Genomic DNA, 15,490 nt, shown 5'->3' with positions numbered 1-15,490 from the left:
GAAGATGGCCATATGGTGATGCCTAATTTTGCTTGCAGGGTGTATTACCGAGAGGACAAGGCAAGGTGAAGACTTCGCTATTCCTGGAGCCTGGCGGGTAGTAGGGCAGAGAGGTCAGGCAGTTGTTACTCAGTGTGAGCCTCTGCACATTCTCCCGACAGCCTATCTCGTTCCAAATGACGAAAACCACCACAAAAAAAATGCGTGGCATAAAACTTTGTCAAGTTGTCGGACTGGTATTGCCTCATGGGTTCCTCAAGCTTTAAACGTAAGGAGCCGATGGAAATGAACTGAGTGCCCAACATTCGGCGCTATACAGACCCGAATGATAATGCGGAGCTCTCAGTGTAGTCTGAAGGCGTCCATTTCGTGATCTGACTTGACTTGAACGGAAGTTGCCCAGCGTTAAAAATAAAAAATAGAGGCGGGGGGACTACTCTGGGAATCCCACACTGGCTGTCTTCACTGGGCTAGGGGGGGGAGGGGAGGGGCTGCCTGCAGTGCAGCATACATTGTCATAGTCAATGAAACATAACATAGGATCTGGATTGTAAATTATCCGTCAACTAATTACAATTCTAATTTGCGCGCCTCTCTCGTATCGCCCTCTCTTACTGTGCTAGGCGCTAAGCCTCGAGATACGATGAAAGCACCCTCAACATAACATCCAAAACAGAGCCCACTAAGGCTGGGACCAAATATAATACTTTGCCAACCAGGCACTCCTGCCCAGTGTAGGTGGTGCACGTGAGAAAAATACGATGCAGCACCGCGTTACGTGCTACGAGGCACTAGATAAATACAACACTACAATACAGTGCGTCCGGTGCAGCACCGCGGTCAAAGAGGCACCGAAAATGAAGTGTTTTTTTGGTTGTTGTAGTTGATTTATAGCGCAGATCTGACCCGAACCCTGGCATTGGAGCGCTTTACATGAGCATCGGTTACATTACACACGGACACATTCATTTTTTCTAGGCACATCGAGATTAAGCGATTTGCCCAGAATCGGGGATGTTAAACTGATTCCGCGACTAGAACCCGTTTCCCCAGTTCCTAGATCGGCCATTACATTATGCAATCCTCCCCCAAATCCACTGTTGGTCCTGCTCGGGTGAGCATCCGCCTCGCCATATCAGCCTCCATGAACTTGTACTCAGCACTTAGTTGTGGTGTACAGTCTTGCAGCGTTTGTGAAAAGATGGAGCTGGGAACATGGAGATGAAGTTATTTGCCCAGGATCACACGTTTTTACCAAGTGTAGAAAGTCAGGATTAGAACTCTGGCTCAATGTCTGGCTGTAATATTAAGGAGCCGTTCTGAGGTTATACAAGGTCGTGTTCATCATCTCATTTGAATTAGACAAGCACTGTTAATATGCAGAGATTCATCACATTTTAAAGATTTAAACATACGGAGTTTAAGGGATTCGCCACGAATAAATCGCGTCGTTTTAGCCCAAGTGCGGAGCTGAGATTGGAGCAGACCTAAAGCGGGTAACTTTCGCTCTTAGACCAGATCCCCTCCTCTATCACGCTCTGCGTCCACGTTATTCTCGAGCTGTGGAACCCCAGATCCGTGCTGACGTATTCTTGGGCATAAAGAAGATGCTGACCCGGTCTAACCTCTACTTGAGAACACCCGAAGGTCAAAACTGAAAGGTTGTCACTTATGAGCAGGGGACATCCGAGTGAAATCCAGGATTCGGCCCTCCAAATGAGGGACTGTTGAGTTGTAGGGCTTCGGGGGTCGATGTCGTCCATTATGGGCCCCTGGCCTTCCCCCCAGCACGATAGCTCAGGGGGTGCACGTGCCTACTGCTGAGGTATGTGTCTAGCTCTCGGTCACGCGCTCAATAACAGCAACACAGCTGAAGTATTGACCAGATGTATGTGCAACCCTCGGGCCACAAGTTCCAATCACTAGAAAATAGCACATGGGGTTGGAGTGCCTACTACTGAGATGTATGAATGCATGTGTGTGTAACACTCAGGTTAACGGTTCCCGACACAGGAAGGTAGCTGAAACGGTCATTGTGCCTGCACCTGACATATGCATTTAACCCTCCGGTCACAGGTTCCAAGCACATAAAAGCCCTCAATGGTCTAGTGCCCTTGCCATAAAGATCTTTATACAACATGCCTATCTCAAGGGCAATTCCGAAATAGCACAGCATTGTATACAGTGCGTGACTGCTCCAGAGTGAGTGTGTGTGTGTGTGTGTGTGTGTGTGTGTATGTGACTGCTCCAGTGTGTGTGTGTATGTGACTGCTCCAGTGTGTGTGTGTGTGTATGTGACTGCTCCAGTGTGTGTGTGTATGTGACTGCTCCAGTGTGTGTGACTGCTCCAGTGTGTGTGTGTGACTGCTCCAGTGTGTGTGTGTATGTGACTGCTCCAGTGTGTGTGTGTATGTGACTGCTCCAGTGTGTGTGTGTGTGTATGTGACTGCTCCAGTGTGTGTGTGTGTGTGTATGTGACTGCTCCAGTGTGTGTGTGTATGTGACTGCTCCAGTGGGTGTGTATGTGACTGCTCTGGTTGTGTGTGTGTGTGGGGGGCTCTGGTTGTGTGTGTGAGTGGGGCTCTGTGTGTGTGTGTGTGGCTCTGGGTGTGGCTGGCTCTGGGTGTGTGTGGCTGGCTCTGGGTGTGTGTGTGTGTGTGTGTGTGGTAGTAATTGCTGTATGCTGAGCTTGTCCGTAGGGTACAATAGTTCTCACATTTGCGAGAGATTAGGCTATTGGCAATGTAAATGACTACCATTTATTTATCTGTTTTCAAAACCAACACATAAATAAAAATGTTGTCATTTACAATGCCAATAGCTCTAACTTCTCCAAAGGTGAAACCGTTGCATTGTAAATGCTTGTTAATAATTGCCATCCTCTTATTTCTTCCTGTTGCCTCAGCTAGAGGAAAAGGTCGCATCGGTCCACTGTTGAGGAGATGCTCCATCTTTGGATGTTATCTTAATAGCACAACAGATCTGTTTGCTACTGAGCAACTAACTTTTGGATGCTAGACGATTGCCAGCTAAGCTATGCGCACTACCCTACATAAATTCTGTTGACTGAGCTACTCTGACTGCCATTGGGTTTAGGACAGGAATTCAATGCGCTGTGTAGTTCTGTGCTTGGTTAGTGTAGAATCTATTCACAGAGATAAATCGGAATGGACGAGTATGTAATACAGGTATGTTTTCATGAATGTCAGCAGCTGGCTCTGTAGTCCGTGGTTGTGAATGCTGGTACGTCAACCACATTACACGATAACTAACTAGTATATGGTTGGTGTGGAAAGATAGTGGAGACTGCTTATTCATCTGCCACCCCATCCCTGCTACCTAATTCTTTTGAGGCCCAGAGGAGGTGGCATACCTTCTAAACCTACTAGGTTTTTATATTTTTTTTCCCCTGCTCTGACTCGATGAATGACTCCACTCATTTTGCACAAGTCTTACTTAACTCATAGCAATGATCAGGAGTGTTTCCACTTTAGGATTATGTATAGGGGTTCCAGTGAAAGCCATACACCAAAAAGTTCTACGTCACCAGTATTTGATCTGTTTTTTTGTTAATGCAGGCTTTATTTTAACAGTCGTTGCCACTCTTTGGAGGATATCCTGTCTTTGAACACTGAAAGGGTGGTAAAATTCATGAAATTAGTACTTTGCCTGGTTTGTGCTTTTGTCTGTCTGCATTTATTTGGGATCGCAATTGCAGTGAACTGTTTCCTTTACTTTAGCTAAGACGTGAGAAGATTGACCTTGAGAACACATTAGAACAGGAGCAGGAAGCACTTGTGAATCGCCTTTGGAAGAGAATGGATAAACTAGAAGCAGAAAAAAGGTTAGGGTTTATAAATTATTTCTTTTTTCTCTCTAGGAATGACTCATAATTGTGCCAAGTGAATTTGATGAATATTCTGATGTAAAGATAGTTTGAGAACTCATTTGGTGGATTTATTTTATTATTTCTATGTTGAACATACAGTGTTAGCAGTTGACAGTAAGGTAAGTCCTTCGAAGAGGCGTTCAGAAAAAATTACAACTTCTGAATTTACAGTAATACGATAAATGAGCGTTCAGGGCCGGTTTTTGATCCACTCTAAAAGGTTTTGTCGGCGCGCAAGACCGCAACAAGCATTTGCAATGCAATAGGTCTTGCATTAGGAAAGTTTGAGCTATTAGAATTGTACATGACACATTTTGTATTTGTGTTGGTTTTGAACATAGCTAAATTAATAGCTTTGTCATATACAATGCCAATAGTTTTAACTTTCGCAAATGTGATACCTATAGCATTTGTAATGCAATATGTGTTGTATTTACGTGACTTAGATGTATTGATATTACAAATAACAATGACTTTTATTTTGTTAATAATTAATACTTAAATAAGTTATTGTAATTTATAATGGCAATAGCTTAAACTTTTGTAAATAACTTGTGAAGATAATGTTCAGTGTATTTTATTGTGACGAAAATACAAGAACAAAAGTGAAATATTAACATCTTTTTGTGACATTTGTAATAAAGCTTGAAACATTGAGAGAACATATTTGAACCAGATGTTGAATGGTTGCACAGATTGATGCTGTGGTGGCTGAGTGATGTTGTGGTGGCGAACAAGTAATGCTGTGGCGTTCAGTGATGCTGTGGTGGCGCATAGTGATGCTGTATGCTATGCTACGCTATGCTACGTTTTGTTTTGCTATCCTATGTTTTGTTATGCTATGCAATGTTTTGCTATGTTTTGTTGTGTTTGGCTATGCTATGCTTTTTTTTGCTATGCTTTGCTATGCTTTGTTTTGCTATGCTTTGTTTTGCTATGCTTTGTTTTGCTATGCTTTGTTTTGCTATGCTTTGTTTTGCTATGCTTTGTTTTGCTATGTTTTGTTTTGCTATGTTTTGTTTTGATATGCTATGTTTTGTTTTGATATGCTATGTTTTGTTTGCTATGTTTTGGTTCGAGGCATGTGGGCTGCTGAATTCATATCTGTGCATAGATCGCCGCCTAGTGTTGGGTCCGGATGATTGCACATTGTTGTCCTGGAAGAGTCTTCGAAGTATCACAAGATGGGTGGCTCCTCCCCTGGACTACAGTGCGCATGGGCATCAACTCCATCCTCGGATTGTTTTTTTTCCGCCATTGGGTTCGGATGTCTTTGGGTTCCCTCTAGTCGGAATCGATAGAAAACTTTCTTAAGACCAAAAGGTCTTCAGTCTAATACGTCGGTATGGTCTTGCGTTCGGTCTTAGTTCTTCCAGCTCTGTTCCGAGCCGGATTCTCTACACCCGCGTGCTCTCGGCGCGGAAGGCCCAGTCGACGCTCCAGACCTATCGACCGTCCATCATGGACCGAAGTCCATTCAAGAGATGTCCCGTCTGCAACTCGAAGTATCCCCACATCGACGTCCACCCGGTGTGCAACAAGTGTCTGTCGCCGGACCACGATGAAGCCAAGTGTATGGCTTGTTCACGCTTCAAGTCCAAGAAGACGCTTAAGCTTCGACGAGCTGCGCGCCAGGAGGCCCAGCATGCTGCACCGGCGCCTGTGGACATCTTCGATGCAGGGGATGTCGAGGAAGAATCTATCCAGGACGTTACTGAGTCGAACCCCGCGTCGGACGTCGACTACGACGCGGATGCAGAGATGTTCGAGGCCGAAGAAGTCGTCGACTAGGTAGGAGACGACGACGGGGCCCTCGGGGCCATGGAGGATAGCTCGGATGAGGAGCTTCCTCAAACTGACTCTGGGGCCGTGCAATTCATGAGGCTCAGGTCGAGGGATCACCTTCGGGCCTTACCCAAGATCTCACTATGGGTTCTACGGCCCCGCCTTAGGGCTCGGCCACGGACATTGCTGCCGAGCCACTCCCTGGAAAAACTAAACCAAAAGTGAAACCTACGGTCTCGACTCCAGACACTGCGCAGGTGCCATCCTCGAAACCGAAAGTGCGCATCGCTTTGGTCGGCTCCAATGCCTCGGAGCCCTGCCGCGCCGAAGACTAAAGTAAAGGTGGTCGAGCCGAGAGCGTCGGCGCCGAAGACGGTCGACGCCGGCAAAAGCCTCAGCGACCCGAAGAAGGCTATCGGCGATCCGAAGAAGGCTCTCGGTGACCCGAAGAAACGGCTGGATGACCCGAAGGTTCTCGCAACTCCGCGTCAGCAGGACAGGGCCAAGGGCACGGCGCCCTGAGAGTCGACTCCAGTGTGGCCTCGGGATTCCATTGAACCGGCGCGCCCATCCGCCGCGTTCACCAAGAAGGTGACGGACTCCCTGCAGCGCATCAGGGTCAGAACCGCGTCGGCCGGTCCGAAGGATCCTCCGCCTACGAAACCGGTGGAGAAACCACTGAAGGCGTCCACGCCCATCCATTTCAGGTTGCCTCCAAAGACGGCGCGAAGGCTTTCGCTCCAACTTACTTCAGGCGCCTTGTGGACCTCGCGCCTCAACACTCAGCATTCAGACCTCCTGAGGCTTCGCCGGGAGCAACGTGAACTTTTTAAAGCCCCTCACCGACCTTCTGGTCGACGCTCGCTGTGCCCCTCAGCTGCGCTCTGGACTTCAGTGCACGGCAGCACTTTTTAGCAGCTTCTACCATCTCCCTCCTGCACGCCACCCAGAGCGCCTCCTGCTGATCGCCTCCTCCTGAGACGGGCGAGTTCTCCATCTTGGGCGGCTCTGGGTCAGCGTTGCAGTGTTTGGGCCCCTACCACTCCCCCTCATGTGTCCCTTTATAATGGTTGGCCAGTCCCGGCAGCGCAGCGGACGAGCGCAGCGGGCGCGACGAAGGCGTGCCGAAGTTGCGCCTAAGTTAAGCCGGTCTGCGCCCGTCCGGGCCGGGACCAGGGGCCATAGACCCTGCCCTTCCTCTGGTGTATTCCTCTGCCCAGTTACTGTCCTTCTCTGTTTCTGCCCCCCTTTCCCCCTCTGTAGTCCAACACTTAATTTCGCACGGCATTTACGTTCCCCACTCCCCTTGTCCTCGCCCTGTCCCTTCTTTTTCCTCTCCCTCTACCTCCCGTACGCCCTCTGTCACTGGCCCCATTTCCGGCTCCTCAGCTGTCTCTATTCTCCTTAATACTTGCTCTGCCGTCAAAAATCAAACTGCCCTCTTCAATCTTCTTGATACTGATTCTCCGGATTTTCTTTTTCTTACTGAAACCTGTTTTTCCTCTGATTCACTCCCGGACCTCCTCGCTATTCTCCCCAATACCCATTATGCTCTCCGTGCTGACCGCCCTGATGGAAAAACTGGAGGGGGTGTGGCGATGATAATTCACTCTTCCATGAAATTCCAACTTCTTCCGCACCCCCGCATATCCGGCGTTGACTTTCTGGTGGCCTGCTCTCTCAATCTCCCGGTACCCCTTACGGTGGTCCTTATGTACCGCCCCCCTCAAAGTATGCCATCGTTTGTGTCTACCCTGCAGGATCTCTTGGCCACTCTGGCGGTAAATAACTCCTCGCTGCTCCTGCTCGGCGACTTCAACTTTTGGCCGGGTGACCCGAGGGAGGACTCCTCTTCTAAGGACTTCTCTGCCACACTTCAGTGTCTCAATTTCTCACCTCATGTTTTGGCCCCTACCCACACTCACGGCCACATCTTGGACCAAATCTGGTCCTTGCGCTGTAACCTTTCGCCCACCTCCATCCTCCCCTGTGTCTGGTCGGATCGCTCTATGATCTCTTTTTCTATCCACTTGGGTCAAGCTAAGAAAGCCCCCCTGCCTAAAAACATCTTGGCTCGAAGCTGGAACAAGACCGATCTCAACGATCTTTCCTCCTTATTGTCTTCATCTGCTCCTACCATGACTGACCTGCCCTTGGAAAGTCAGGCGGATGCCATCAACACTTGGCTTTCTTCTGCTTGCTACCAGGTCGCCCCACTAAAAAAGGTCAAATCAGCTCGTCCCCATGACGCTCACAAGTGGTTCTCCAGCGACCTTAAAACCCTTAAATTAGAGCTTAGGCGATCAGAGCGTCATTGGCGACGTAACTACTGCCCTACCCTCCGTCTTAAATACAAAGCCCTCCTCAATAATTATAAAAAAGACATTTTAGCGGCCAAATCTAAATACTTTACTGAGAGAGTGGCCCTCTCGGCCAACAAATCCCGTGAGATTTTCTCACTAGTTCATAGTCTTGCCACCTCTGATCGCGCCTGTCTCTCCCCTGCCCCATCTCAATCTCTGTCTCTCTCTGAACGACTATTTAATCAATAAAATCATTACCATTAACCCCTTCCATGCTCATAACGAGCTCAGCTCGTCATGAGGTAGCCTGGAGCTGTGCTCATGACGAGCTGAGCTCGTCATGACACCAGCAAAATGGCAATTTCCAGCACAGGAGGGGAATTGCCTTAGCAGCCATAGTGTTAAGGCCAACATTCCCACTGTGTCTCAACCTGAACCTTCTGACAATCCTCCTCTGTCTCCTTCTGTTCTGGATCACTTTGAACCTATCTCATCTGAGCTCTTCCTCGACCTGCTTGTCAAGGTCAAGTCCGGTTCTCCTGCGGACTGTGCTCCCGCACGGATTCTCAGAACTCTCTACACTAGTTGCCCCGTCCCCCCCCCTTACTTTCCTCAACACTTCTTTTGGTTTCGGGTTGTGTTCCTTCCCCTTTTAAATCTGCTATAGTTTTTCCTATTTTGAAAAAAGCCGGCCTTGACCCCTCCCTCCCATCTAATTTCAGGCCGATCTCCCTTCTTCCCTATCTAGGGAAGATCCTCGAAAGCCACGTTACTTCCTGCCTCTCCACCTACATTGAGGAGAATCATCTCTTGGCCTCCCACCAGGCCGGCTTTCGTCCAGGTCACTCCACTGAGGGCGTGGTTCTCGCGGTCCTGGACGAACTTAAGGGGAAGGCCGATAGCAACCTTCCCCAAGCCTTGGTCCTTCTGGATCTGTCCGCTGCGTTTGACACGGTCGATCATGCCATCCTTCTCGACCGTGTCAGCGCAGCGGGCATCCAAGGTACTGCCTTTTCCTGGATCGCGTCCTTTCTTCAAGGCAGATCGCAGGCAGTTCACCTTTCTGTTTTTTCTGCTCCCCCTCGCCCGGTCACCTGTGGGGTCCCTCAAGGTTCTTCCCTTTCCCCTCTTCTCTTTAACCTTTATATCCGCCCCCTCATTTCTTCTCTTCTCGAGCTGGGGGTCTCTGTGTACAACTACGCAGACGACCTCCAGCTCGTCTTTGATCTTTCATCCCCAGCTGACTCTCTTCTTAAGTTTTGTTCCACCCTTGTTTTCATTTCCCAGTGGATGAGCTTCAATCACTTGAAGCTCAATCCCGACAAGACAGAGCTTGTCCTCACTGGCGGCTCTTCTAATCCCTGGTCCCCAGCTCACTGGCCCCTTTCTTTTGGCCCTCCCCAGTTTCCTCTGTTCGGACTTTGGGCATCAAGATCAGCAATGATCTGACCATGCATGCCCAAATCAGTTCCGTTGTATCTTCTTGTTTTTCCTCCCTTCGTCTAATTCGCAAGATCTCCCGGTTTTTTTCTGTTGATGCTCTTAAAACCATTATCACGGCCCTTATTACATCCCGCTTGGATTACGGAAACTGCTTGTACGTAGGCATCCCTGCCTACGAAACTCGCCGCCTCCAGGCTATCCAAAACCAAGCGGCCCGTCTTATCCTTTGTCTCCCCAAATCCTCTCACATCACCCCTGTCCTCAAGTCCCTCCACTGGCTCCCGGTCCATCTCAGATCTCACTTCAAACTAGCTTGCTTGGCCTTCCGGGCGCACGCCCGCTCTGCCCCGCTCTTCATCAACTCTCTAATCTCTTCTCACGCCCCCTGCCGCACCCTTCGCTCTTCATCACTTTCTCTCCTTCACGTCCCTCGCTTCCGCAAATCACGCACCGGGGGTACCCGATTCTCTGTGCTGGCCCCCCAGATCTGGAACAGTCCCCCTCTTTCCATTTGCTCTATCCCTATTTTTTCCCACTTTCGTAAAGCTCTTAAAACTTTTCTTTTTCTCCAGGCATTCCCTGGCTAAATTCCTTGGGTCCCTCTGTAGATACTGATGTGCTCCTCAGCGCCATGAAGCCGCTTGGCCGCAGCGCCCTTTATACGTTTCTTTTTCATTTCATAAGGCAGTCGCCAGCGTGCCCGAGAAGGTCTCCTCGGCGCCGAAGTCGTCAGCGGTGGTCCCCGGCCCACATCCTCAATGACCTTCAGTGGAAGAGCATCAGGAACACTTCATCAATGCCGAAACGGGCAGGCTTTCCCTCCACAAGCGGAAAATCGCCCCTGAACGCCCAATGGAGTCTTACAAGATCCCTCTCAAGAAGAAGGACTCTGCTTTCACTCCCGTTCTGGTGGAACCACTTTCCCCACAGACTCAATGTTTGGCCCACTTACTCTGATGTGGACGCTGGGGAGGGGGATGATGAGGATGAGTACCGTTATCCTGTCTCTACAAACCCTGAGGATACCAACCAACCCTGGGCCGCTGGTGGTGACCCAGGGGATCCTCAATCAGGACAAGACCCTCAACTGTTTTCTGCAAAAAGTCCCCTACAGAAGACTCTGTAGCTTTCAATGCCCTCATTGAACGGGCAGCAAACAAACACAACGTCCAGCTCCATGCTGACCCTGTGGATGTTGACTTCCTTTTTGATACCTTCTCAGTCTCAGAGAAAACTGTTAAGACTCTGCCTATGCTGAAAGGTGTTTTAAAGCATGCTGCTGAGATCTTTAAAGAACCTACCAGGGCGAGGGTGATAAACCCTAGGATTGACAAGAAGTACAAGTCGGCGCCTACTGATCCTACCTACATCAAAGGACAGTTGCCTCTAGACTCCCCGGAAGAGGGCTAATTCTCAGACTGCGGGTGATGCTCCTCCCCCAGACAAAGAATCCAAGGTCTTTGAGGCCTCGGGAAGAGGGTAGCAGCACAGGCAGCCAACATCTGGCACATTTCTAACACACAAGCGCTTCTTGCGCGCTATGACAGGGCACACTACGACACACTGGAGACCCTGTTGCAACACCTGCCTGATGAATACAAGGAGGGGGCTGAAATGCTGATTCAGGAAGGGAAGCTGATCTCTAACGCTTCAATTAAGTGCGCTCTTGGCGCTGCTGATACCGCCGCCAGGGCAATAAACACTAGTGTTATGCTGCGGCGACATGCCTGGCTGAGAATCTCTGGAATTAAGCCAGAGATCCAAACCACCATCCTTAACCAAACAGTCAACCCAGATCACCTGTTTGGCCCGGAGGTTGACACCACCCTAGAGAAAATTAAAAAGGGCACGGAGACTGCGAAATCCATGGGTGCCTTACAGTCCCAGCAGTTTCGGGGTGGGTCTTTTCGTCGCTCAAGCACTAGAGGCGTTTCCAGGGGCCAGCTCTCCCAGTCCACGCAGTACTACAAGGGCAACACTCAGTCCACATACACCAACAAGAGTTGAGGTGGATATCGTGGCAACAGCGCCAAGGGCAGAGGTCGTGGAAACAACAGCTCCAAATCCTCTGCCACCAGCAAACAGTGACGCCTTGTCACTGCCCCCCGACCACACAACACCCGTCGGGGGGGGGGGGGGGGGGGACTCCAGCAGTTCCTGACGGTCTGGAAGTCCATCACCACAGACAGGTGGGTCAGGAAACTTATTCAATACGGTTATTGCCTGGAGTTAACATCCACTCCACCCAACATGCCCCCAAGAAACCGTCCTGTGTCGGCCGAGCATTTGCACTTATTGCAGCAGGAAGTCACAGTTATGCTGCAAAAAGGAGCAATAGAACTCGTGCCTATGCAAGAAAGAGGCACAGGGGTCTACTCCCTGTACTTCTTGATACCAAAGAAGGACGGGTCCCTCCGGCCCATCCTGTACCTCAGGCCACTCAACCATTACATCCTGTCGGAGCACTTCCATATGCTGACCCTGCAGCAAGTACTCCCGTTGCTCAGTCAGGGGGATTTTCTTGCAACTTTAGACCTAAAGGATGCGTACTTTCACATTTCACTGCACCCTTCACACAGGAAATACCTCCATTTCACCATCCAAAACCAGCACTACCAGTTCAAGGTTTTGCCTTTCGGTGTCACCACGGCACCCAGGGTGTTCACGAAGTGCCTGGCGACAGTGGCGGCGCATCTCAGGAGACGGAACATTCACGTCTACCCTTATCTGGACGACTGGCTCATCCAGGCAAAGTCAGCCCAGCAGTGTGCCGCCCACATGTCCCACACCATTCACCTCCTGCACGATCTGGGATTCTCACTGAATTACCCAAAATCCCACCTCCAGCCCGCCCACCTACGGCAGTATCTGGGTGCGACCATAAATACTCTGGCGGCCACAGCACAGCCGAATTCAGTGAGTCAGCAGCATTCAATCGCTGATGCAAAAATTCAGACCTCAAAACTCTCTTCCAGCAAGAGTGTTCATGCAGTTGATAGGCATGATGGCCTCCTGCATTTCCATAGTCCCGCACGCGAGACTACATATGCGCCCGCTTCAGGAGTGCTTAGCACGTCAGTGGACTAGGGCTCATGGGCAGTTAAAAGACCTAGTGTTGGTGAGCGGTCGGCCATACAACTCTCTGCATTGGTGGAATCCACGAAACCTTTGCAAGGGCCGACCGTTCCAAGAGCCCGTGCCACAGATCATCCTGACAACTGAAGCCTCTCTCCAGGGATGGGGAGCTCATGTACTCCATTACACAGTGCAGGGACTATGGACGCAACAGCAACGGAAGATGCACATCAATGTCCTCGAACTGATGGCAATCTTCATGGCACTCAAAGCCTTGAAAGTACATCTGTGCAACAAGGTCGTGTTGATCCGGACGGACAACATGACAGCCATGTACTACATTCAAAAGCAGGGAGGAACACACTCTCCGCAGCTGTCTCATCTGGCTCAGAGCATGTGGAAGTGGGCCATTCAGAGGAACATCTTCCTCATGGCGGAACACCTCCCGGGCAAGGACAATCAGATGGCGGACCTGCTCAGCAGGCACAGCCATCAGATGCACGAGTGGGAGATACATCCATCAGTACTCCAACCGTACTTCCAAAGGTGGGGTCATCCAGAGATAGACCTGTTCGCCACAAGGGAGAACGCAAAATGCCAAAGCTTCGCCGCCAGGTTCCCACACCCACAGTCGCAGGGCAATGCGATATGGATGAACTGGTCAGAGTCGCAGGGCAATGCGATATGGATGAACTGGTCAGGCAAATTTGCGTACGCTTTTCCCCCAGCACCAATGATACCGCTGGTGGCACGCAAACTCAGGCAGCACTCGATGACTCTCATCCTGGTTGCTCCAACGTGGGCTCGCCAACCATGGTACACCACGTTTCTAGAACTGCCCGTGGTACCGCATCAGAGGCTACGTTTCACACCCAGCCTTCTGACGCAGAGCCATGGCGGCATTCAGCATCCAGATCCGCAACAGCTCAACCTGGCGATCTGGCTCCTGAAGTCCTAGAGTTTGGCTACCTGCACTTGCCTTCTGACTGCATGGACATCATTCGGGAGGCAAGGAAGCCCACCACCAGAGCATGCTATGCGGCAAAATGGAAGCGGTTTGTCATTTATTGTGCAGACCACGACATTAACCCGCTAGATGCGTCTATTCAGAATATCATCTGTTACCTTTTCCATTTGTACAAATGAAATCTGTCCTATGCTTTCATTCGCATACATCTATCTGCAATGGCCGCTTATCTCCAGAACTGGCAGCACCTCTCACTCTTCAGAGTGCCTGCCATTAAGGCCTTTCTAGAAGGACTCAAACGAGTCATTCCTCCGCGGACTCCACCAGCTCCGGAGTGGAACCTCAATGTGGTCCTCACCCGGCTGATGAGTCCCCCCCTTTGAACCACTGCATTCCTGCGAGATTCAATTCTTGACTTGGAAAGTGGCTTTCCTCATAGCGATTACATCACTGCGGCGAGTTAGTGAACTGCAAGCACTAACTATCCAAGAGCCGTTTATTCAAATTCATTCTAACAGGGTAGTGCTTTGCACTAACCCTAAATTCCTTCCTAAAGTTGTCTCAATTCCATATCAACCAGACTATTGAATTGCCTGTTTTCTTCCAAAATCCTGAGTCATTGGCGGAGAGAATGCTCCACACCCTTGACGTCAAAAGGGACCTGATGTATTACATCGATAGGACCAAGGATTTTAGGAAAACTAAACAACTCTTTGTTGCCTTTGCACCACACCACAAAGGTAACCCCATTTCCAAGGCTGGTATTGCTAGGTGGATCGTTAAATGTATCCAGATCTGCTATCTGAAAGCCAAGCGTACTCTCACCATTCCACCGAGGGCCCACTCCACCAGAAAGTTGGGGGCCTCCATGGCATTCCTTGGAAATATTCCTTTGGAAGACATATGTAGAGCAGCCACATGGTCTACCACACACATTTACAAAGCATTATTGTGTTGATGTGCACTCCAAACAGCAGGCAGCTGTAGGGCAGGCTGTTCTAAAAACACTTTTCCAAACTGCTGCAGCTGGCACGGGCGACCGCCGTTAATGGAGGGACTGCTATGTATTCTATGCACAGATATGAATTCAGCAGCCCACATGCCTCGAACCGAATATGCTACTTGCCAGTATGCATCTGTTCTTGGCATGTAGGGCTGCTGACATTGATATCGCCCGTCCTCCTCCCCGGCGCCTGTAGCAGCTGCAGAATTCACACATACTTTCTAGCATGGTCATCATTCACTGAGTTCCACTCCATCTTGGCCACAATGGCTAAAAACAATCTGAGGATGCAGTCGATGCCCATGCGCACTGTAGTCCAGGGGAGGAGCCACCTATCTCGTGATACTTCGAAGACTCTTCCAGGACAACAATGTGCAATCATCCGGACCCAACACTAGGCGGCGATCTATGCACAGATATGAATGTCAGCAGCCCTACATGCCAAGAACAGATGCATACTGGTAAGTAGCATATTCGTTTTGCTATGCTATGTTTTGGTTTGCTATGCTTTGATCTGTTATGCTATGCTGTGTATTGTTATGCTATGCTGTGTATTGTTATGCTATGCTGTGTATTGTTTTGCTATGCTATGTTTTGCTATGCTATGTTTTGTTATGCTATGTTTTGTTTGCTATGCTATGCTTTGTTTTGCTATGCTTTGTTTTGCTATGCTTTGTTTTGCTATGCTTTGTTTTGCTATGCTTTGTTTTGCTATGCTTTGTTTTGCTATGCTTTGTTTTGCTATGCTTTGTTTTGCTATGCTTTGTTTTGCTATGTTTTGTTTTGCTATGTTTTGTTTTGCTATGCTATGTTTTGCTATGCTATACTATGTTTTGTTATGCTATACTATGTTTTGTTATGCTATACTATGTTTTGTTATGCAGTGATATATTTTTCTATCCTGGTGTGTGTGAGTGGTGGTGGTGGGTGTGTGAGTGGTGGTGGTGGGTGTGTGAGTGGTGGTGGTGGGTGTGTGAGTGGTGGTGGTGGGTGTGTGAGTGGTGGTGGTGGGTGTGTGAGTGGTG

At 49.5% G+C, this 15,490-nt stretch overlaps 1 protein-coding gene across 2 annotated transcripts in view; it reads left to right on the top strand.

The window, feature by feature from the left end:
• The window catches only part of CCDC6 (coiled-coil domain containing 6), a 403,678-nt gene that overhangs the window by 144,594 nt on the left and 243,594 nt on the right, over positions 1–15,490 (top strand). For both annotated transcript variants that reach the window (XM_086921755.1, XM_086921754.1), the window contains exon 4: positions 3,741–3,844. In XM_086921755.1, coding sequence (XP_086777881.1) covers positions 3,741–3,844 — 104 coding nt within the window. The remainder of the gene's footprint in view (positions 1–3,740; positions 3,845–15,490) is intronic.

This window comes from Lissotriton vulgaris, chromosome 5 (assembly GCF_964263255.1).
Source record: "Lissotriton vulgaris chromosome 5, aLisVul1.2, whole genome shotgun sequence".
NCBI classification, from domain to species: domain Eukaryota; kingdom Metazoa; phylum Chordata; class Amphibia; order Caudata; family Salamandridae; genus Lissotriton; species Lissotriton vulgaris.
The sequence above is the reverse complement of the archived record's forward strand: the minus strand, read 5'-3'. Positions and strand labels throughout refer to the sequence as shown.